Source organism: Oncorhynchus kisutch, linkage group LG2 (assembly GCF_002021735.2).
Source record: "Oncorhynchus kisutch isolate 150728-3 linkage group LG2, Okis_V2, whole genome shotgun sequence".
NCBI classification, from domain to species: domain Eukaryota; kingdom Metazoa; phylum Chordata; class Actinopteri; order Salmoniformes; family Salmonidae; genus Oncorhynchus; species Oncorhynchus kisutch.
The window spans coordinates 57,247,140-57,273,236 of record NC_034175.2 but is presented as its reverse complement, the minus strand read 5'-3'; the positions used below and the strand labels follow the sequence as shown (position 1 = coordinate 57,273,236).

Here is a 26,097-nt window from a genome sequence, read left to right as displayed (position 1 = left end):
GCACCATGCAGTGTGTGTAATAGTTCTATTCATGGAGCTGTTATTGTATCAAATGATCCATAAAGAGAGAACGAGTTTAGCCTGTCTGCTATAGGGGTCCCGCTGTCACCCTAACTCTGCAGGTATCACACACACACACACACACACACACACACACACACACACAGAGACACACAGACACGCACACACACACATACACACAGCAGGAGAAAAGAGCATTGTGTACCCTCTGACACCCCGACTCTTCCCTCTCTCTGAGACAGCTCAACTGAAGAGCTGGAGAGACACTGACGTTCACTAACAAAACAACTGATGGGATTCAGAGATAGAGTTACCACTAACTACTAAACTATAAATAGTCAGTCAATCAAACACAGATTAGATCGACTACACTACTTTAATTAATCAGAGGGAGATGAAATCCACGCCCTCTTTCTTTCATGGTTTCAGGAGACTGGATGGGGGATTGTGGGCCGGGGGTGGTGGGTAAGTGGAATGGGAGGGGGTCGGTTCCTGTGTTCCAGATCAAGGTGCTACTGTAACTGGAGAGAAACGTTCACATGTTGAACGGAGCTGATCGTCTGAAAGGGTCATGTCCTTTTCCCTTTGATCCTGTTTAATCACAGCCCCCATGCACTGGGTGTCCTAAACACACACACACACACAAACACACACACACACACACAGACCTGACTTCGGAGCTGAAATTAGCTTAATTGTGCAAATCATCGTGGAGTGTGTGTGTGTGTTTGTGTGTGTGTGTGTGTGTGTGTGTGTGTGTGTGTGTGTGTGTGTGTGTGTGTGTGTGTGTGTGTGTGTGTGTGTGTGTGTGTGTGTGTGTGCGTGTGTGTGTGTTTAGGAGACCCAGTGGCGCTGCCGGGCTTTCAGGATAAAAGAAGAAAATGTAACTTTTTGTTTTGATAAAAAGCTTGTCTTCTGAACAGGAAGTGAGAGCTGCCAAACGACGCTGCCCCGAGCACCTCATTATCAGACTAAACGAACACACACGCACACACATACACACACACTCACCCTGATGCTTTCATCAGGCTCCAGCCCCTTAAACCCCCGCGAGTCCCCTGCACCCCGTACACATCCACTTCCACACATACACGCACCCACACATACACACACTCCCTACTCCCCTGGACTGGAATGTATCACTCTATTTCAAGATCATCTCTCTCCCTTCTCTCGCTCTTTCTCTCTCCCTCCCTCACTCTTTCCTATCCCTCTCCCTCCCTCACCCTTCCCTATCCCTCTATCCCCCTCACCCTTCCCTATCCCTCTAGCTCCCTCACTCTTTCCTATCCCTCTAGCTCCCTCACCCTTCCCTATCCCTCTATCCCCCTCACCCTTCCCTATCCCTCTAGATCCCTCCCTCTTTCTGATCCCTCTAGCTCCATCTCACACTCCCTTTGCTCTTTTCCACTTCCTCTCTCTGCCTCTCACTCATATTCTTCTCCCCATCTGTCCCCCACCTCTCCCTCTATTTGTCCCTCCTCTCTCCTTCTCTTCCTCCTTCCCTATCCCTCCCTCTCCCTCACCTCACTGTCGGGACATGTCTGTGTTAAAAGCCAACCTCAGTCTCCCCAGGCCCAAGGGTATTAATCTTCAAACGAGAGTTAATCTCACATAAACACACTGACAGTCATTATCGGTGTCATTAACGGCATGACAGACCCACACCTCAGGCACAAAGAACGACTTTCTGCAGACCGACACCTCAGGCACAAATAAATACTTTACACAGACCTGCACCTCGGGCACAAAGAAATACTTTATACAGACCTGCACCTCAGGCACAAAGAAATACTTTATATAGACCCACACCTCAGGCACAAATAAATACTTTATATAGACCTACAACTCTGGCACAATTAAATACTTTATATAGACCCACACCTCAGGCACAAATAAATACTTTATACAGACCTACACCTCAGGCACAAAGAAATGCTTTATATAGACCCACACCTCAGGCACAAAGAAATACTTTATACAGACCTGCACCTCAGGCACAAAGAAATACTTTATATAGACCCACACCTCTGGCACAAAGAAATACTTTACATAGACCTACAACTCTGGGACAAAGAAATACTTTATATAGACCCACACCTCAGGCACAAAGAAATACTTTATACAGACCCACACCTCAGGCACGAAGAAATACTTTATACAGACCTACACCTCAGGCACGAAGAAATACTTTATACAGACCCACACCTCAGGCACAAATAAATACTTTATACAGACCTGCACCTCGGGCTAAAATAAATACTTTATACAGACCTACACCTCAGGCACAAAGAAATACTTTATATAGACCCACACCTCAGGCACAAATAAATACTTTATACAGACCTGCACCTCAGGCACAAAGAAATACTTTATATATACCCACACCTCAGGCACAAAGAAATACTTTATACAGACCTGCACCTCAGGCACAAATAATACTTTATATAGACCTACACCTCAGGCACAAATAAATACTTTATATAGACCTGCACCTCAGGCACAAATAAAGACTTTATACAGACCTACACCTCAGGCACAAATAAATACTTTATATAGACCCACACCTGAGGCACAAAGAAATAATTTATACAGACCCACACCTCAGGCACAAAGAAATACTTTATACAGACCTGCACCTCGGGCTAAAATAAATACTTTATACAGACCTACACCTCAGGCACAAAGAAATACTTTATGTAGACCCACACCTCAGGCACAAATAAATACTTTATACAGACCCACACCTCAGGCACAAAGAAATACTTTATACAGACCTGCACCTCAGGCACAAAGAAATACTTTATATATACCCACACCTCAGGCACAAATAAATACTTTATACAGACCTGCACCTCAGGCACAAATAAATACTTTATATAGACCCACACCTCAGGCACAAAGAAATACTTTATATAGACCCACACCTCTGGCACAAAGAAATACTTTATATATACCCACACCTCAGGCACAAAGAAATACTTTATATATACCCACACCTCAGGCACAAATAAATACTTTATACAGACCTGCACCTCAGGCACAAATAAATACTTTATATAGACCCACACCTCAGGCACAAAGAAATACTTTATATAGACCCACACCTCTGGCACAAAGAAATACTTTATATATACCCACACCTCAGGCACAAAGAAATACTTTATATATACCCACACCTCAGGCACAAATAAATACTTTATACAGACCTGCACCTCAGGCACAAATAAATACTTTATATAGACCCACACCTCAGGCACAAAGAAATACTTTATATAGACCCACACCTCTGGCACAAAGAAATACTTTATATATACCCACACCTCAGGCACAAAGAAATACTTTATACAGACCCACACCTCAGGCACAAAGAAATACTTTATATAGACCTACACCTCAGGCACAAATAAATACTTTATATAGACCTACACCTCAGGCACAAAGAAATACTTTATATAGACCCACACCTCAGGCACAAATAAAGACTTTATACAGACCTACACCTCAGGCACAAATAAATACTTTATATAGACCCACACCTCAGGCACAAAGAAATACTTTATACAGACCCACACCTCAGGCACAAAGAAATACTTTATACAGACCTGCACCTCGGGCTAAAATAAATACTTTATACAGACCTACACCTCAGGCACAAAGAAATACTTTATATAGACCCACACCTCAGGCACAAATAAATACTTTATACAGACCTGCACCTCAGGCACAAAGAAATACTTTATATATACCCACACCTCAGGCACAAAGAAATACTTTATACAGACCTGCACCTCAGGCACAAATAAATACTTTATATAGACCTACACCTCAGTCACAAATAAATACTTTATATAGACCCACACCTCAGGCACAAAGAAATACTTTATACAGACCGACACCTCAGTCACAAATAAATACTTTATATAGACCCACACCTCAGGCACAAAGAAATACTTTATACAGACCTACACCTCAGGCACAAAGAAATACTTTATATAGACCCACACCTCAGGCACAAAGAAATACTTTATATAGACCTGCACCTCAGGCACAAAGAAATACTTTATATAGACCTGCACCTCAGGCACAAAGAAATACTTTATATAGACCTGCACCTCAGGCACAAAGAAATACTTTATATAGACCTGCACCTCAGGCACAAAGAAATACTTTATATAGACCTGCACCTCAGGTACAAAGAAATACTTTATATAGACCTGCACCTCAGGCACAAAGAAATACTTTATATAGACCTGCACCTCAGGCACAAAGAAATACTTTATATAGACCTGCACCTCAGGCACAAAGAAATACTTTATATAGACCTGCACCTCAGGCACAAAGAAATACTTTATATAGACCTGCACCTCAGGCACAAAGAAATACTTTATATAGACCTGCACCTCAGGCACAAAGAAATACTTTATATAGACCTGCACCTCAGGCACAAAGAAATACTTTATATAGACCTGCACCTCAGGCACAAAGAAATACTTTATATAGACCTGCACCTCAGGCACAAAGAAATACTTTATATAGACCTGCACCTCAGGCATGGCTTATAAAACATAGACCTGCACCTCAGGCATGGCTTATAAAACATAGACCTGCACCTCAGGCATGGCTTATAAAACATAGACCTGCACCTCAGGCATGGCTTATAAAACATAGACCTGCACCTCAGGCATGGCTTATAAAACATAGACCTGCACCTCAGGCATGGCTTATAAAACATAGACCTGCACCTCAGGCATGGCTTATAAAACATAGACCTGCACCTCAGGCATGGCTTATAAAACATAGACCTGCACCTCAGGCATGGCTTATAAAACATAGACCGTACAGATTGCCTGGCACAGTAAAGCATTAGAAAGGAGAGACTCTCCTTAGGCATTGGTTTACAGAGCTCACTTTTACGGACGTGATGATACACTTTAAAAAGTGGGACGACGTTGTTGTTCATCTGATTGGAATGAGGAAAATTACGCTTTGGTTAGTTCAACCTATTCTTTTTTTAAATTACATTTTTATCTTTATTCTTATTTTTATTTTCTAGTTGGGGGAGGCTACATGCACAATAAATACATTCCTATACTTTAATAGTCAGCTTGAATCCACCCGTGGGCTGTCACTCAAAATAAGATAGATCTATTTTTAAAGGTACACAAATACAATGCATTGATCCTCATGATCCTAATACAGAGCCAACAAGAAACCATACATTTAGTATGTACACTGAACAAAAATATAAATGCAACATGCAACAATTTCAAAGATTTTACTGAGTTACAGTTCATATAAGAAAATCAGTCAATTGAAATATATTCAAAAGGCCCTAATCTATGCATTTCACATGACTGGGAATCTGTTGGTCACAGAAATTATGAATCAGAAAACCAGTCAGTATCTGGTGTGGCCACCATTTTCCTCATGCAGCGCAACACATCTCCTCCACATACAGTTGATCAGGCTGTTGGTTGTGGCCTGTGGAATGTTGTCCCACTCCTCTTCAATGGCTATGCAAAGTTGCTGGATATTGGCGGGAACTGGAACATGCTGTCATACACATCGACCCAGAGCATCCCAAACATTGCCATAGATAACATGCAATTATGTTCGTTGTCTGTAGCTTATGCCTTCCCATACCATTCCTACGGTTAGATGGAGCATGCCAATGGCACGCTCCCTCAAAACTTGAGTATTCTGTGGCATTGTGCCACATGATAAAACTGCACATTTTAGAGTGGCCTTTTATTGTCCCCAGCACAAGGGGGACATTATGATCATGTTATGATCATGCTGTTTAATCAGCTTCTTGATATGCCACACCTGTCAGGTGGATGGATTATCTTGGCAAAGGACCAGTGGCGGATTTAGGTATTGGCAACATGGGCAGCCGGGGGTGGCTCGGGGTTCCCGCAAAAAAATACATAGTACACTATTAGCAAAACCTTACACTCAAGAAGCAAAACATCAGCCCATATTTGCACAACTATAAGCACATTCTCAACCTCACACTTGTTGCAAAACTCTACACACAGTGATTTGCAAAACACTAAACACACTTAACATACATTACACACAAACATCTATCATGAAGTCACATCCTTGCAATACCAAAGCACTGACTGTCAAATTACCACACCGTCCAACCAATTGGTTCAACACAGTCATCAGGTGTGTTAACACACTAAAATGACATGCACAGCACAATTATTTAAACTGACACACAGAAAGCAAAACCTCTTCTCAAGTCTCCAAAAGTCTAAACACATTTTCTGCTTTACACACATTTTGCAATTCAAAATGGCACTTTCTAAATGCACTGCACACGGTTCTCTGCATAAGACACAACAATCTGACATAAAGTCACATGTTTGCCATTTCAAAACACTGCCATTCAAAATGACACTACATGAGCTAATTGGCCAATACATGTGCCACCTGGCCAAACACCTCAATGGTTAAATGTTACCACTTCAATCAGGAAGTAATCACTATGAAAAGACCACAGGTTTTACCACTATGAAAAGACCACCTTTTGTTTTACAACAACAATGGAAGCCGTTGCAGAGAGATGAAGAGGAAGAGGGTGGCTGAGACTGAGAGGGGGAGGAAGAGTTAGAGGTATGGGTAGAGCTGGTAGAGAAGTTCATGGCCAAAGAAGACAACATCTTTCAAATTAAATCAGAGCAACCTTAGTTGATCATGTCATCAACCATGGGCTGACAATGCGAGAGGCTGGACAGAGAGTGCAGCCCAACCTGAGCCGTTTCACTGTCGCCTGTGTCATCCTGAAATTTAGACTGGAGTACAGGTATGTAATCAAGATTTCTTTCACACTATGTAGTACACCCCATGTTATAGTGTATCAGTTGGGTGACACCTGTTTACTTCATGAATGGCTGAAGTCATACACTAACTGCACAAATTTCCTGCAGAATTTACTCTACTGTGGGGGAAATATCTTTAGGCTGCATTCTCCAAGCCCTATATTTTTATTTTTTTGTTTTTCTAAAGGACTGAGAGACGCAACCATGGTGGAGGAAGGGGCCAACCATGGTGGAGGAAGGGGCCAACCATGGTGGAGGAAGGGGCCACATGTTCACCGGGGTACAGGAAGCTAACATTGTAAACTTGGTTTTGGAAAAGAATGAAATCAGATTACGAGAAATTCAAAGCCACATCATCCACGACAACACCATATTCAACAACATTCAACGAGTCAGTCTGTCCACATTGGCTCGCATTCTCACGCGAAACCAAATCAGAATGAAACAACTTTATAAGGTGCCGTTTGAGAGAAACTCTCAAAGAAACAAAGAGGTCAGACGAGCATATGTGGATGTAAGTACAATATTGACTGCAGTACACTACACACAACATTGTTTCCCAGTGTACTGGATAACACCATATTGACTGCAGTACACTACACACAACATTGTTTCCCAGTGTACTGGATAACACCATATTGACTGCAGTACACTACACACAACATTGTTTCCCAGTGTACTGGATAACACCATATTGACTGCAGTACACTACACACAACATTGTTTCCCAGTGTACTGGATAACACCATATTGACTGCTTTTGTTCTTTGTTTTCAGGGAGTACTGGAAATGGATGCTCATGCAATCCCACATGAGTTCATCTTTATAGATGAGGCTGGGTTCAACCTAGCAGAGACCAGAAGAAGGGGGAGAAACGTCATTGGCCACAGAGCCATTATAGATGTTCCTGTCCGACGTGGTGGGAACAGACGTGGCCAGACCCAGCTGTGACGTGGACGAGGCGTTGTGGCCAGACCCAGCTGTGACGTGGACGAGGCGTTGTGGCCAGACCCAGCTGTGACGTGGACGAGGCGTTGTGGCCAGACCCAGCTGTGACGTGGACGAGGCGTTGTGACCAGACCCAGCTGTGACGTGGACGAGGCGTTGTGGCCAGACCCAGCTGTGACGTGGACGAGGCGTTGTGGCCAGACCCAGCTGTGACGTGGACGAGGCGTTGTGGCCAGACCCAGCTGTGATGTGGACGAGGCGTTGTGGCCAGACCCAGCTGTGATGTGGACGAGGCGTTGTGGCCAGACCCAGCTGTGATGTGGACGAGGCGTTGTGGCCAGACCCAGCTGTGCGGCAAGATGCTGCCTAATTATTTTTCTTGACTCTTTTTTTCTATATATTTTTTCTGGAATTTTCTGTTTTTTTGTGAGCATATTTTTGTTCAGTCCAATGTAAATATATCTGCTGTGCATATGTTGCACTGACTTGTTTGGTGAAAAATGAAAAATAAATAAACTGTTTCAACAGCATGTGTGTGTATCTGCAAATACTTCTGTGCATCTGAAGATTTTCTACTATTTGAACTATTTTCGTATTATGGCAAAGCATACTAAAGATGAGAGTGCTTTTCATTATGTCCAACAGTGTGTAGTTGGTTAGACAAACATCTGGTTATATGAATGAAGTGTGGGCCATTTCATGCAAACGTTTGATTTTGATAATGCTATCTGTAGTTTTGGTTGCAGTGCTTCATTTTGCAGGATATATAATGTATTTTGCAGTTTGGGTGTGTGGTTTTGTGAATTGTGTTAAGTATTTTGATAAAACCAGCCTAGTTTGCAAAATTGTGTTTTAGCAATTGGGGAAAAACTGTAATTGTAGACACCAATCAGGTGTATAAGCACTATAAAAAGCAGCAGGTGAGTTCATCGGACTTCAAGCACAATGGAAAGAGTCAGAGAAAGAGTAAGACGAGGAGGAGGAGGACGAGAAGGACGACGACGAGGAGGGCGAGGAGAACGAGGAGAAGGAGAACGAGGAGGACGAAAAAATAGGTATTGTAAAAACATCATCATATCAAAAACATCTGCACGGTTTCAGTAACTGCTTACAGTACTGTATTCTATGCACTATCAGCACTTCTGTTACCTTTTCCTGTGAAATTACTGTATGTATACTGTTTTTTTTTCTACATAGGATTGAGGGTCAGGGACGACAAGGGGGAAGGCCTCCTATGTTCACAGAACAGCAAGAGAGGGAGATAGTAAACATGGTTTTGGCCAACAATGCTATAACACTCAAGCAGCTACAAGCTAACATTGTCAATAACCACGCCATTTTCAACGATATCCATCAGGTCTCAACATCAACACTGATACGCATCCTAAAAAAAAAACATATTCAAATGAAGCACATTTATCGAGTGCCTTTCGAGCGCAATTCCGAAAGGGTGAAACGACTGCGGCATGATTATGCAGAGGTATGTATTCACTTTAGCAGTGTGATCTTGCATACTGTCTCATAATATTTTACTGTACTGTAATATGTATACTAGATCTACACTGAACTACACAATTTTGCCTGACACTGTTTTTCAGAGAGTTTTACAAATGGATGGAGAGGAGATCCAGCATGAGTTAATTTACGTAGATGAGGCTGGGTTCAACCTGACGAGAACACGAAGGAGGGGAAGAAACATCATTGGCCACAGGGCTATAGTCAATGTCCCAGGGCAACGTGGGGGTAATATAACACTCTGTGCAGCCATTACACAGAATGGGGTCCTCCACCGCCATGCCCATATGGGCCCTTACAACACAGCACTCATACTTACATTCTTGGACCAATTGCACAACATAACAGCAGCAAATCAAATCGATCATATGCAATACATTGTTGTCTGGGACAATGTGTCTTTCCACCGCTCTGGTCTGGTTCAGATCTGGTTTCAGCAACATCCACATTTCACCGTCCTATATCTTCCACCATACTCTCCATTCCTCAACCCTATAGAATAGTTTTTCTCGGCATGGCGGTGGAAGGTATATGATCTCCGTCTCCAGGCTGAGGTACCCCTCATCCAAGCCATGAAGGAGGCCTGTGACCAGATGGAGGTAGCAGCAATGCAAGGATGGATTCGTCATTCAAGATGTTTCTTTCCAAGGTGTCTTGCTAATGACAACATTGCCTGCGATGTTGATGAAATTCTCTGGCCAGATCCAGCTAGGCGAAGAGACAATGTCTAGTTATTTTTTATTTTATTTTTTTAACTTACAATACGAAAAGTGACGTTTGGTTACAGTATTGTGAATCTCCATGTCAACATTTTGGGCGTGTTGAGAAATAAATGAGGTTCTTCAGTCTGCAACATTGGTCTTGTGTAGTGTTTGGGAATTTACATTATATTTGTACTTTGTTGATAGTAGCCTACTCTAGTCATAGGGAAGTAGAAGTGCTAAAAGTGTTTTAGGTTTATCACAGCAGAGTGTAACTCGTGCAAACAGAGTATAGTAATGTGAAACGTGTGTGTTTCACATGGTAACAAAGTGTGGTTTTTAAAAAGAAGTGTATAGTTTTTACAAGAGTGTTTAATTTTGCAAAGGATCTGTAGTGTTTTGCTAAGTGGGTGTGTGGTTGTGCTAATTATGTGTAGTGTTTTGAAAACACGGGCCCTGTTTTGAAAATCGTGCTTAAGCAATCAAAATAAACTGTAATATAATATATATAATATAATACATCAATAAAATCTATTTAGTCTCAAATAATAAACAATTTTGTTTAAATAATGCAAAAACAGTGTTGTAGATGAAAGTAAAAGTGCAATATGTGCCATGTAAAAAAGCTAACGTTTTAGTTCCTTGCTCAGAACATGAGAACATATGAAAGCTGGTGGTTCCTTTTAACATGAGTCGTCAATATTCCCAGGTAAGAAGTTTTAGGTTGTAGTAATTATAGGAATTATAGGACTATTTCTCTCTATACCATTTGTATTTCATATACCTTTGACTATTGGATGTTCTTATAGGCACTATAGTATTGCCAGCCTGATCTCAGGAGTTGATAGGCTTGAAGGTATAAACAGCACAATGCTTGAAGCACAGCGAAGAGCTGCTGGCAAACGCAGGAAAGTGCTGTTTGAATGAATGCTTACGTGCCTGCTGCTGCCTACCACCGCTCAGTCAGACTGCTCTATCAAATCATAGACTTAATTATAATATAATAAACACACAGAAATACGAGCCTTAGGTCATTAATATGGTCAAATCCGGATACTATCATTTCGAAAACAAAATGTTTATTCTCTCAGTAAAATACAGAACCGTTCCGTCTTTTATCTAATGGGTGGCATCCCTAAGTCTAAATATTGCTCTTACATTGCACAACCTTCAATGTAATGTCATAATTATGTACAATTCTGGCAAATTAATTACGGTCTTTGTTAGAAAGAAATGGTTTTCGCACAGTTCGCAACGAGCCAGGCGGCCCAAACTGCTGCATATACCCTGACTCTGTTGCACAGAACGTAAGAGATGTGACACAATTTCCCTAGTTAAAAGAAATGTATGTTAGCAGGCAATATTAACAAAATATGCAGGTTCAAAAAATATACTTGTGTATTGATTTTAAGAAAGGCATTGATGTTCATGGTTAGGTACACATTGGTGCAACGACAGTGCTTTTTTTGGCGAATGCGCTTGTTAAATCATCCCCCGTTTGGTGAAATAGGCTGTGATTCGATGATAAATTAACAGGCACCGCATTGATTATATGCAAAGCAGGACAAGCTAGATAAACTAGTAATATAATCAACCATGTGTAGTTAACTAGTGATTATGTTAAGATTGAATGTTTTTTATAAAAATAAGTTTAATGCTAGCTAGCACCTTACCTTGGCTCCTTGCTGCACTCGAATAACAGGTAGCCATGCCGCTTAATCGATCAACCTCATATATATATATATATATATATATTTTTTTTTATCGGAATGGTGACATTTGCGCGATTGGTTTTCTATTGCTCATTTGCATGCCATGCTGAAGGTGGGGTTCGCCCAAGCTAGAACCACCACTGCAAAGGACACTAAATGCTCACCAACAGGGATGTAAATACATTTGTGCAGAAATAAGCTTTTTATGCGAATGGAACATTTATGGGACCTTTTATTTCAGCTCATGAAACATGGGACCAACACTTTACATGTTGAATTTATATTTTTTATTTATATTATTATTATTAATTTTTTTTAAAGCTCCTAAATTGCTTTCAACACCTCATGCTGGAGGCGTGGCTTATTGCGGGTGTGGTTTTCCATTGTTATTTTTCTCAATCATAGTCTACTAGACTACTAACGTCAGTAGTAGGCTATGCTTTGGAAGGGGAGGGACAGGTAGCCTACACACGCACAAAATAACAGATCCCTTCTGGAACACTATACACGCACAAAATAACAGATCTCTTCCGGAACACTATAGATCACTTTCGTTCCCGGTTCTGATTCTGTCCCTCGAAAAATGTCATTGTTTTCTGGTTCTGTTCACTAAACCTGTTCCCCTCTCTCTCTCTCTCTCTCTTCTCCCTCTAACATCCCTCCCTCCTCCTACCTCTTTATCTCTCTCTCTCTCTCTATCTGTCACTCTCTCAATAACCATCACTAATTAGCAGTATGGAGCAGGTTGAGCAGCTGCATTTATCAGTACCATGTTGATTGAAGGTGATTTAGCATTCTAGTAACATCCTGGCACACAGTTTAATTCGGGATGTATCTCACCCTCCAATGAACAATGTAAAACACTTTGAGCACTTTATACTGCATTAGTTATTTGCAACAATAGTCTTCCATTACAGCAGTAAATCAGAGTGAATAGTAGCCAGTGTATACTTCATCTGATCTAACAGTTACAATTATCTCTAACTATTAACTGTTATTAAGTCATTAGTGACCCTGTCAGGGTTGTCAGTGTTGGTATTCAGACAGACTAATCTATTGGAAAGTCCCCCTAGAGACGCAGCAGGGGCAATCATCTACACACACACACACACACACACACTAGTGGTAGGTAGGCGCCAAAACTACAGCCTTATTTAGATGTAGCGGAGAGCAAGGTAAAAAGCATCGTCCTAGTAGGGTTAGGATGGGGTTTTATCCCTCTGTCTCTCTCTGTCTCTCTCTCACTCCCTCTCGCTATCACTCTTTCTCTCTCCATCTCTCCTTCCCTCTCTCTCTCTCTAACAATGATTGACAGATGTGGAGCAATAGATATAGAACCTGATATATTGTCTATGTGTGGGGCTCTCTGTGTCTTTGTCAGAACAGGGTGACAGCTATGAACTCTATAAGGCATGGTTTTGTTTTTTGCCTTAGCATTACACAGCTGATTCAGGACCGAGTTTGGTACACTGCTATAGGGAACACTGGGAAATATTCTACCAATACCACAGGATGAGACAGATACCCTATTCTTCCCCTAAAGTGATGAATGTTCAGAATGATCCTAGATATCCAGTCTAGTTTAACTTTCTACGTGATTCCTAATGTTCACTCTTGTAGCAAAATATGTTTTGAAGTTGGTTCTGTAAACCTGGTAAACAGATTTGATTGAATAGTGCCCAAGGTTAGTTTAAAAAAGGTTTGCACCTCTCTGTTCCCCAATCCCCAACCCTCCCCATAACCATAACGCAGAACCCTTATGATATCCCAAATTCCCTTCCTCTACATTAACCCTATCTCTCTCTAACCCTCACCCCAGTTCCCTGATCAGGAACTCAGTGGTAACAGATGGGATCTGTCACCTAAAGGATGTGACGGAAATGAATGTTTAACCCCGTAATGGATATTTACTGTGAGTCGATAATGACTCTGTCAGATTAGGAAATGGCTTCTCACTCTCATCAATCAGGAAGGAGATGCACTCAAGAACCCAACTAAATCCTTTCTCACATACACGTGCATGTGTGCAAACACACACAAATAAATACACACACACACAAAAACACACATACACACACACAGACACACACCATCCTACTGCTTCCAGTTTGTTGGCTGGAAAGTTCTATTGAAAACAAACAACACAGGTATCAAACATACATTGAAATGCACCCACACACTCACCAGCAGTTGGGAGAGAGAAAGGGCTGGAAGGGATAGAGATAGATTCATCTAGTGAAAGACTACCCTCTTTTGGGCTCTTGTGTGGTGCAGCGGTCTAAGGCACTGCATCTCAGTGCTAGAGGCGTCTCTACAGATCCTGGTTTGATTCCCGGCTGTATCACAACCAGCCGTGATTGGGAGTCCCATAGGGCGGTGCCCAATTTTCCCAGTGTCGTCTGGGTTAGGGTTTGGCCCAGGTAGGCCGTCATTGTAAATATGAATTTGTTCTTAACTGACTTGCCTAGTTAAATAAAGGTTAAATAAATAAATAGCTTCAGATGATTCATGGTGATAAAGCTAAAATCTGATTGTTTCCATGTTTTCTGAAAACTAAACTCCCAGACTTAAACAGGTTCATATTATCACAGGGTTGTACTGCTACAACTGTGAGCGTGCATGTGTGTCTGGTGTAGTCTCTTCATCTTCTGATTGCTTTAATTACAGACTGATTGTCAGCTCCCCTCTCAGAGAGCAGGAAAAACAAATTCTTAACGCACATGAAAAGGAGACACCACACACGCACGCACGCACACACCCACACACACACTTCAGCAGTTACACTCAGTAGCCCCTTTGATTTCTATCTGACGGTGATCTGTCTTTCATCGTCTCCTCTCCCTGATCCCTCTCTCCTTCTTTACCTCCACTGGGGCAGAACGTCTCCCTCCATATCTCCTTCGTCTCTCTCTTTGTCTACTGAGTGTTAATACTGTATGTGGGCAGGGTAATTTACTGTGTCTCTTTGTCTCTCTAACACATTAGTAGGTGGGCAAAACTGTTTCTGTCTGCTTTTCTCTATTCCTTATTATTTAGCATGACAGCATAACGACTGACTCTCTGTCTGTCAGCCTATTTGTGTTTAGTGTAGAATGATTACGGCATCTGTAGCCTTGTTAAGAACCAGGCTTCCCTAGTTTGAGGCTGGCCTCTAGTGTGTAAGAGGACTCAGAGCAGTGGGTTATAGGACCTTGGGATTTGGTCTGATGGACTGACAACGTCTCTGTAGCCTTAAACAGCCAGCCATACAGAAGAAGAGAGAGAGAGAGAGAGCGAGCAGTGACCTCTCTGCCTCTACTCCGTCTTCTCTCATAATTACTACTGTAAGTTAATTGATGCATAGAACATACATTATCTATCTACACATCTACTGATAAGGAGTTCAACATCCTGTTTGATCTGAGGTCAAAATATTCAGGAACTCTTTCCTCCTGTGATGATAGCCTACAGTGGGAACTGAGATGAGCGCAGTCACAGAAACTGCTTAAAAACTTGTTACATTTCAATATATATTAGGCTACATTTTGTTTAAATATTATCTGGCATAATATTATACATTTCTGCCATGTGTCTGGAGAAGGGATATTAACATGAGCTGATTGCATGTGTTTGTTCTACAGAAATCTGCATTCATTTGTAAACTGAATATATTAGGCCTGTTATATATAGTCCTAGACCTTCAAAAGAGCATAATCATTACGCATGATTTTTATATTTAAAAAAATAAAAAATCATATGCCTATGTTCTTAATATGACCAATGCTGTGTGTTTTTTGTTATTAGGCTACTGCATCAGTAGGCTATATCCTTTCATCCACTTAATCCCGCGGCGCCACACTCGCTTTTGAAGATAATTTACATCTTCTTTCTCCCGTTTCTTCTTGTCTTTTTCCTTTCTAACTCAAACATGAAAGTCTGCGGCGGTGTGCTGGGGGCAGAGAGGGACAGAGGAGCAGAGACAGAGAGAAAAAGGGATTGATTTCCACCGTGAGCGCTGCAGCAGTTGTTCAAAGCTCCAGACGTCAGAAAGCGGCAGGACTCAGCATGTCGAGGCCGGCCTAGGCTGCCTGTCTGCGCCCTGGACTTCCCCCAGGGCCCGGGGAGGGCGACAGCCAGGCGGCACCGTCAAAACAATTATGAGGAGAGCAAACTACACAAACCACACACTGGGACCAGGACCCGCCGCTGTCTCAGAACCCGTTGTCTCTCTCAGGAAGATGAGAATGAACTATGATCCCATGCTCCCTTAATGTAACAATTACCTCGAAGATGGTAGGCTAGAGGTCTAATGGATTCAGTAATAGACCTGGTGTCCTAAACGTTCTTACTATGTAACCCACCACTTAACGACCTATATATCCACTCATACACTGCGCTCTATTACTACATGGTCCAGGCTACTATGAACTGCCATGTGAAAAAACAACCAACCTCCGGTTTGAAGCAATTACTTGATTATCAAATCTTTAAAGCAGAAAAACATGCCTATTTAAAACTGGAGAACATTTCGATGTTGTCCATTTGCCAAACTTATCTGACATTTTTTTTGCTACATTTCTGACAAACATCGTAATGCATGCAGTTCTTTTCGAAAGATAAAATTACTGTTAAGTAGGCTACATGTGTCTGTAGCATAAATGCTCCAGGAATTTCCCCAAATCTTGCAGCAATCCCGCTTTACATTCCAGAGCGCCTTACCTGCGTGTAGAGCGGGTTTTCGACGGGACAGGTCTTGCGGGGTGTATCTCCACGACAGAGTGATGGTCGGAGCAATGCTGTGGTCTGTCAGCACGGACTGCTGTAGCCTAATGATTAGACTGTATTGGTGAGTCTGACAAGCATCACCGATATCAAAACCTCTGTAACAGATCCTCCGTTAATCTCTCTGTCTTCAGTCCGCCGTGTGCATGCCCGGTGATCCAGAGTAGCTCCTCTTCACAGAGAAAAATATAAGTTTTCCCCGCCCCAGAAGATGAGGTAAACCTGATGCAGGTAAACGAACTGTAGCCTATATGTGGCTCCATTACTCCACAACGACATCTAGAGGTGAACCCCAAACATTAAAGCTCCTCTTAGGGTAGCCAATTGAATTCGTGTAGGATAGCAGAAGCTACAGTACAGTTAGGCTACTGATGTGGTGAGACAGAACAATTTCATGAATCCATTTATCTGAATCTATCCTTTCATCAGTGTGCCAGTCATCCAACTGAGAGAGAGAGATAAAGAAATAGCGAGATAGAGAGAGGGAGAGGAGGGGGTTGTGTTTTTATCCGGTATCAGTGTTGTAGATCCATCAATAAAAAGGAAGCATTACGTGTCATACTTTGAGCTTTAAAAGACATGAAGGATTCAGATTGTGGTTCATTTATCTAAGGATCAGATTTCAAATGTTCCTTAATGTGATATTTATTTTTTGGTTTGTTTACCCATCAGCACCAGTTTAGGACGGACCGAACCGAACCCTGAACTTTACCTGAGGCACAAGAACTGACCAAAGAGACTCCACCACTGTCCAGCTGCCTGTTTCTCTCCTATCAACTCTGTCCGGTCTCTCTATTCCCCTTCCTCTCAGCTCCTCTGCAGGAAAGAGCAGATTAAAGAGGTGCTTGGCGCTTCTGAGGAGAGAATGGTGTGTTTGAAGAGCTAACCCCCCCCCCCCCCTCTCTCTCTCTATCTCTCTGTCTCTCTCTCTGTCTCTCTCTCTGTCTCCCTGTCTCTCTCTCTCTCTCCCTCTCTCTCTTTCTCTCACTCTGGCAGCCTTGAGCCCGGTGGCCCTCTCCTCTGATCCTTACAGGAGCTCCTTCCTTCCTAACAGACAGACAGACAGACAGACAGACAAGACAAGACAAGACAAGACAAGACAAGACAAGACAAGACAGACAGACAGACAGACAGACAGAGAGAGAGAGCGAGAGACAGAGAGAGACAGACAGACAGACCAGCGGAGAGCAACAGAGCATCACTGGGATGAAAACACCTATCATATTACTTTACCCCAGATCACTATTACCACAGGACCACAGCCAGAGAAAACAGAAACCCAGTCAGCTGTCTTCTAAAGCCAACAGCGATAAGGCCAATATCAGCTCTTTCATAATGGCAGCAGAAATAGGAAGATGTTATCTAGCTACTGAAACCAAACAAATATCACAGATATCTCTCTATTTAAAGTTGAAACTGTGTATTAAGACATGCAAATCACAGGGATTGGGATGGGCTGAGGGAAGCTGAGGGTTGGTATGTGGGAGTGGAGACAAGTGGGAGTGGAGCTGCTGTGTGGGAGATGATGGTCAAAGATACAAAATAAAACATAATATAAAGTACATTTGAATGACACTAAGTGGCAGTGTTTTTACAACTAATGCCATGCATGTGTTTGTACACACACACTCTCATTCAAAGAAACACATACATTCATGTAATAGTGAGGGACAGCTATTGAGGAATTGTGGGGGGGTTCAGGTTAATGTTTTTTGGCCTGATGGTAGAGCAGGGAATTGACCCTGGATGCTTCTGTGTGTCGCTCTGAATGGGAATTGTTTTATTTATCTGTTATTTTACCAGGTAAGTTGACTGAGAACACATTCTTATTTGCAGCAACAACCTGGGAAATAGTTACAGGGGAGAGGAGGGGGATGAATGAGCCAATTGCAAAGTGGGGATTATTAGGTGACTGTGATGGTTTGAGGGCCAGATTGGGAATTTAGCCAGGACACCAGGATTAACACCCCTACTCTTACAATAAGTGCCATAGGATCTTGACCCATGACCTCAGAGAGTCAGGTCACCCATTTAACATCCCATCTGAAAGACAGCACCCTACACAGACCAGAGGGAAGAGTGCCTCCTACTGGCCCTCCATCACCACTTCCAGCAGAATCTGGTCTCCCATCCAGGAACTGACCAGGACCAACCCTGGTTAGCTTCAGAAGCAAGCCAGCAGTGGTATGCAGGGTGGTATGCTGCTGGCAATCTGTTGGATGACTGGTATGATGTGGCTGTTGAGCGGCTTCACTGCAAGTATGTTGTATGTTTCGAATTTTCAATCAATTTTAAAATGGTAAAAATGTAAAAATCAAAAGTCACAGGGATTGCTGGCTCCTGATGCTATGCATGATGGGTAGGTCTACTCTGTAAAGGTGGGCATTTTTGATCCTCTCCTCTAACTACTCGTCCACACACACCAACACAGACACACACACTCACACACATGTGTATGTTGTCCTCTAATCACTATGCCCCTCAACAGGAGAGCAGATTTCATTACCATATTGACTGCATCGTTGGCTAACCTAGTTTCCACAATGAAAGGGCATTGGGTGAGGAGAGGAGGCTAGCCTATACCTATAGGTTACATACAATTAAAACGCTATACATCAAGATACAATGATAATATAACATTATTGATGTACAGTAAGCTTTAAATATAGCATTTGTATTGGATAAATGTATCAACGTGAATTGTCAACGTGAAAAAATGTAACTGTTTTCTCTACATGATTCCACACACACACGCACACACGCACACAAACACACACACTACCTGTGCATCAGGAGGTTTAGGCCCTGTGCTCGTCTCTGTGTGTGGTAGAGAACATCAGCCAGGCAGGATGTCAGATCTGAGGAACACAGCTTTCCCCGGGGGCAGGAGTTAAACGTGAGAAAAGGGCAGGTAGAGACAGGCAGAGACAGGTAGAGAGAGACGGTTCTGTGCAGCTGACAGACCTTCTGCTCCCTCAGCCATGAGGCTCTAACAGCAACAGAAACTAAGGCTGCATCTGAAATCGCACTCTATTCCGTATAAGGCTCTGGGCAACAGGAGTGCATCATGGTGTCGTTTCAGACCAGATTTGCTCATAATCAGAAACATGGTTTAGATGGCAACTAGGAATGTGTGTGTGTGTGTGTGTTCAGTCCAAAAGCATTAGATCTTATAATATAAGCTCAAGCAGTTAAAATATGTATTGAGGTCAAAATGAACTGAAACCTCACAGAAAAAATGAGATTCTATTGTAGCTTCATCCAAACATCTGGGTTATTGATTAGTTCAACATTTCACCAGCAGGCGGCAGAATAACCCCTCTGTTACCAACAATACTTGGCTACCTTACCTACCGTCCACAAGAAAAGACAGACTAACTATTATTTATCTAGTTGTCCGGGGGGTGGCAGTGTCTTCACACATCTGTCTGCTCTGATTTATGTGTTTTTTTATTGAGTATCTATCATCGTCCATTGGTTATTTTGTGGTAGAGTAACCTACCATCCCACTCTCCTAACAGAGTCCACCAAATATCTGATACACTTTGGTTATTGACTTTACACATGATTTATAACACCTAAAGATAAACCTGTGTTCCAACACTACTATTTCTGGAGCGCATCCCAGACGATGGTGACAGGTTTTTGGTGTTAATCTGTGTTGCATTATTTCTGATGATATGCATTCTCCACTCTGAAACCCACACAACTGTTTCATTATCACACACAGAGCTCTGCTCTCTCACACAGCCTTATAATCACTGGTTATCACCTCTCTCTGGTTGGCCTCACTGAGCACCTTTAACCTATACCCATCTGACACATATAGGTAGCCTAGCTGTATGAATGAATAACTGGTAGGGTGCTAATTGTAAAGAATTAACGGTCAGTTTGATTCCCAATTCTCTCACCTCCTTCATATGGTGTGTGTGTGTGAGAGAGAGAGAGAGAGAGATGAGAGCGTGACCTCACTGCAATCTGCACAGCTGCGCGAGGGAGAGCAAGCAGAGAGAGCGAGAAGAGAGAGAGGGGTTGCCTGGTTGCCTTAACGGGCTCAGTTCGGGGAAATAGCACAACAGATTGCGCTTTTAAACAGCCTACGCCGATATGTATTCTTCAGTTTCTGGTGCATTAAACGCGAAATCAGAAACCAACACCCACTCGGTTAACGTCAATAATAATCGGTAAGGAATATTCGCAGAGTGAGATGGACGAGTCGTCTCTGTTGGATTTGCTGGAGTGTTCAGTATGTTTGGAAAGGCTGGACACTACAGCTAAAGTCCTGCCTTGCCAACACACCTTCTGTCGCCGCTGCTTGGAGAACATAGTCAGCTCCAGAAACGAACTGAGATGTCCCGAATGTCGCATCCTAGTCGGCTGTGAGGTGGACGACCTCCCCGCGAATATCTTGCTGGTCCGCCTGCTGGACGGGATCAAACAGCGGCCACGGAATGCAGGCAGTACCAGGCAGTCCCAGGTGGGGGGCGGAGAGTCATTGGGTTGTGCAGCCGGGATCAGCGCCTCTCCCCCGGGCAGTGGGATCAGGGACCTGCCGGTGGCCACAAGGAGCTCCCCCGTCAAGGTACTTAGCTCTGCTACTTGGTATTTGGACTGGTTGGCTGCCAACTTGCTGTACAGAATGTTCCTTGGCTAGAATTCTGAAGAACCGAGTTGCTGTATACATGTGTTGGGGTGGTGGGGTTGCATAGCTGGACAACTGAGAATCTGTTTGGGAAATCTCATTTCACACACTAATGTGTTGAAAGATTTCCTATGTGTGCTCTACCCCCAACTCCTGCAGCTAAAGACACAATTAGACAGAATTGAGCTATGGAGAGAGAGAGAGGGAAAGAGAGGGGAGGGGAGGGGGTATAGAGAGAGAGAAAGTAAGAGATACAGTCACCTGTGCTATTCATGTTATTGCTAGACAGACAAGCGAGGTATAGCTGCAAGATATGATTTAGTTACCTCAGTGGCATGGCTGTGCTGTGTTCAGGTAGTCTAGAGATGCAGCAGGCCGACAGTTGCATATGTTTCATAACGGAGGCTGAACAATGACAGCCAGCACAGTGGGCCTTTAAATATAAGCTACTCTAGGTTTATTAACAGTATCCTAAGGGTTTTGGATGTTAGGGACTATACTGTATGGATGTTTTATAGGCAGGTAACAGATTTGTTAATGCTTTCAGCTCCATGTCATAGCATGCCAAGTCTTTGGCCAATAGGCCAGATCATGTCATTAAGAGTGCCTTTTATTCTCACACTTCTCAATCCTCTGAAGGGGAGCAGGGTGACTATTGAACATGAGCCCATGACTGAGAGAGTGTGTGGTGGGCTGCAGGCAGCTGACCTGCCAGATAGAACCACTAGCAGAAGCAGTAGACTCTAAACACTCATCGTGAGTTGAGTACTGGAACGCTTACTCTCCCCCACTCTTTGTCTCTCAATGTATTTCTCTTTCTCTCTCTCTCTGACCAGTCACTGTTTGTTTTAGCTCCTTTGTGAGAGCAGGACACTCTGGAGACTCGGAGTAGAAAACACTCACAACCTCTCCCTCTCTCCCACCTAATTGATGGGAAGTTCGGCTCTTTTTTACTGAATCCAATCTTTCAACTAATTTCGTTCATTTGAGTCAGTAATGCCAAGAGCACGCAGGACCTACTGTCCGCGAACAATGAACTGAAAATTTCGAAATAGTAATAATTATACAAGCCTCTCGTTCACATGTCGTTCCCCATAAAGGGCTTATTGGAGCTGTCATTTTGCCTGAGATTTGTAATTGTGCTTTAAACGATGTGAAGTTGTTTATTGCTAGGCATACAAATAAGATGATTTATTGGTACAATTGAAAACGAGGTCTAGTTGTGGCCGCAACCGGACTAGATTGTGAACGACTCTTGGAGGAATGCATTGCTTGGGGTGATTAGCACAATATCTTTCGCCAAGTGGGTGCACCCCAGACGATTCGCTCTCGAGTTCGAGTGTTGAGAAGAGGCTGTGTATGTTTTGGCCATACAAAGCTGGGTCCATCAAAACATTCAATAATCAATTAATTGCATTCATTCATTCTTGCACCATGCGATCAATTACCAGTTATACACATCTTTCTTTCTTCTATATACTGCCTGCAGCGTGATCTACTTTGTCTGTGCGCATAATGATATGACAGACAGTTGTTGACCGGAGCACGTCTCTGAAGTCACCGGAGGAGCGCACATTAATCATACTGTAGAATTCATTGCGGCCAGCAGGTCAAAGGAACGACTAAAATGAACGAGTGACTCAGAAAAACTAGTCATGACTCTGAAGTCACTCAAATTAGTCTATCAAAATGAACGAATCGTTTGCGAACATCACATATATTCACTACCCAAACTCCACAGGACGTAGATATGGTGTGCAATGTGTGTGTATGTACAATGAGTATACAACACATAAAGGACACCTGCTCTTTCCATGACATAAACCATAAACCGGACGGTACACGTTTCAGTGGGGGAGCTCAGGTAATATCATTTTGTGCACAAGCATAAATCACATCCGTAATTTAGTCCTGTCCGAATCTGCCGCGTCAGTCATTTTTACTTGGCAGGAAGAATTTATTCCAGCCCTAAAAACCTACTGTTTTCGTCAATCTCCCAAATCCTCTGATAATACTTATCATGTGCGAGTCGTCATCCCAGTATTTGAAGGGATATTACAGTTTATCAGGTGCTGCAACCCGTTTGGGTAAGAACATGGGAACAGATGTATTGTTAAAACAAAGTGTTGCACGTCGCCTACATATGAATCTGTTTTGTCACATATGAACTTTCCTAGTACCATGTTTGTCTTTTAAAAGATGAAGTGGACGATATTGTCCCAGTGAACTGATAAATGACCAAATACGTCAGTTAATTAAATGTCTGCATAGGTTACAGTTCATGCTTCTTATTGGTTATTGTTTGGACTTTCTCTGAACTGAAGACCATTAGGCCAACATTAGGCTATCCCTGTACATGTGAAATATCTTCACTCTACAGGAGCCTCCAGGCTGCCGTCATACCGGTACATGTTGAATGAGGAAAACAAATAATTACAGGGGCAGCTTGGTAAAACTAATCCCTTCCCGAATCATCGACTGTAAAACGGACATGCTGGGGTAATAATTACATAATGGACATTCTATAGTAATACTAGTCCAGTGCCAATAGAGCTATAGACTGACCAGGTGAATCCAGGTGAAAGATATGATCCTTTATTGATGTCACTTTTTGAATCACTTCAATCAGTGTAGATGAAGGGGAGGAGACAGGTTAAATAATGAGTTTTAAGCCTCGTGACAATTGAGACATGGATTGTGTATGTGTGCCATTCAGAGGGTGAATGAGCAAGGCAAAATATGTAAGTACCTTTGAATGGGTTTGGTAGTAGGTGCCAGGCGCACCGGTTTGTGTCAAGTACTGCAAAGCTGCTGGGTTTTTCCACACTCAACAGTTTCTAGAGTGTTTCAAGAATGGTCAACCACCCAAATGACATCCAGCCAACTTGACACAACTGTGGGAGGCATTGGAGTCAACATGGGCCAGCATCCCTGTGGAATGCTTTCGAGGCCTTGTAGAGTCCATGCCCAATGAATTGAAGCTGTTCTGTTCTGGGGGGGGGGGTATGTTTTTGAGGTCAGCCTTTCCCCCGCTGAGTTTCAGAGGTGCCTCATGGTGACATCACCACCCACAGACCAAGGCTTTGAAGTATGTTCACCTGTATTTACAGGTAGTCCTGAGCCTTGATCTCTGCTGCCATTAGTAACACACCCTGGTGATGACAGGGCAGCGCAGACCACCACCTTACATTACTACTACACTAATAGCAGCAGAGGGGGTTGGAGTGTTTGTTTTGTATCTGAGTTCAGGCAGACAGACTGACATTAAAGTTTCATAGAAGCTTTTACTTCTGACAAGAGAGGAGGACACAGCTGCCACCACTGACACCATCACACACACACACACACACACACACACACACACACACACACACACACACACACACACACACACACACACACAGCTATGTATTACTATAATTGTGAGGAGTTTTTTGGGGATCAACAATTGATTCCCATTCAACTTCATAAACTATTTTCCTTAACCCCTAACCTTGACCCCTAACATTAACCCCTAACCCTAACTCTAACCCTAACATTAACCCCTAACTCTAACCCTAACCTTAACCCCTAACCCTAATTCTAACTCTAACCTTAACCCCTAACCCTAATTCTAACTCTAACCCTAACATTAACCGCTAACCCTAATTCTAACCCTAACCCCTAACCCTAACCCTAATTCTAACCCTTAACCTAATCCCTATGCCTAAATAGCCTTTTTATAAGTGTGGACTGGCAAAATATCCTCACCTTTTTACATTTTAGTTGGTTTACTATTCTTGTTAGGACTTGGTACTCACAAGTATCGTAAAACATGTCCACACACACACACGCGCACGCAGACACACACGCACACACACACATACTCTCTATTTCTCTCTCTCTTTTTCTCTCTTTCTCTTGCTGCAATCCTTTAGCTCTGTGAGGAATGCTTTCGACAGTCATTTTCATGAGTGTGTGTGTGTGACAGAGAGGGAGGGAGAAAAATTGCAAGAGAGATGTCCCCTACAGACTAGACAGCCAACCGTAGCTGTGCTTTATTCCACTGAACACTTACACCCTCATCATTTATTAATTAAGGAGCAAGAATATAATTTAATGTGTGTGTGTGTGTGTGTGTGTGTGTGTGTGTGTGTGTGTGTGTGTGTGTGTGTGTGTGTGTGTGTCCGCGCGCGTGGGACTGCTGCTGTTCCAGTTCGAAGCAGGGGATAAAGGGCAGAGAGGATTCAGAGGGGACCTTTTGTCTTTGCTGACACACACAAACACACACACTTAAATATACAGTACACACACAGCTCAGCCCACAGGGAGAGCCTCTGATATGGAGAGCACATTGAAGGCAAGCAGACACATGCAGTATTAATGCAGTATTAATGTGGTATTAATGAAGTTTTAGTAAAGGTAATGTGTAATGTGTATGTAATGAGTGTCAGGTTGTTGATTTTGGAGATGACTGATCTCCATGGTAATGAACTGACTTACTGGACTGTTACTGCCTCTCAACCTTTTTTTTCTTTCACCATGATAGGAAAATTAACATATTACAAGGTAACTATTTACAAATGATTTACAAGTATGGAGAGCTGCTGACTTACTTCTGTGATTGTGAAAAAATGAAAACAGTGCTGTCACGAGGTTGCGTGTCACGCAGGTTACTATGACAACGATCACAACAACAGGGTCAAAGTTGAATGTCTCTTGCTCTTTCCCGCCAAAAGCAATGGCGATATAAAAGGCGAATCCTGACAAGAATGTGGTAAACAATTATTTTTTCAGGCAGCATACCGCATATCCTATGTATTTGGTATTTTCGTTTTTTATTAGTATCCCCATTAGCAGTTGCGAAAGCAGCAGCTACTCTTCCTGGGGTCCACATGAAACATGACATAATACAGAACATTAATAGACAAGACCAGCTCAAGGACAGAACTACATACATTTAAAACATCACACACAGCCTAAAT

The 26,097-nt window shown here is 42.7% G+C and overlaps 2 protein-coding genes across 2 annotated transcripts in view; one reads left to right on the top strand and one right to left on the bottom strand.

Annotated features, from left to right (window-relative positions):
• The window catches only part of LOC109868892 (tumor necrosis factor receptor superfamily member EDAR), a 49,956-nt gene extending 33,300 nt beyond the window's left edge, over window positions 1-16,656 (bottom strand). The window contains exon 1 of the mRNA XM_020458639.2: window positions 16,429-16,656. The gene's annotated coding sequence lies outside the window, so the exon portion shown is untranslated. The remainder of the gene's footprint in view (window positions 1-16,428) is intronic.
• A 3,848-nt stretch (window positions 16,657-20,504) lies between these two features.
• LOC109868884 (E3 ubiquitin-protein ligase SH3RF3) overlaps window positions 20,505-26,097 on the top strand; it is an 82,295-nt gene continuing 76,702 nt past the window's right edge. The window contains exon 1 of the mRNA XM_031798391.1: window positions 20,505-21,073. Coding sequence (XP_031654251.1) covers window positions 20,699-21,073 — 375 coding nt within the window. The 5' untranslated portion in view covers window positions 20,505-20,698. The remainder of the gene's footprint in view (window positions 21,074-26,097) is intronic.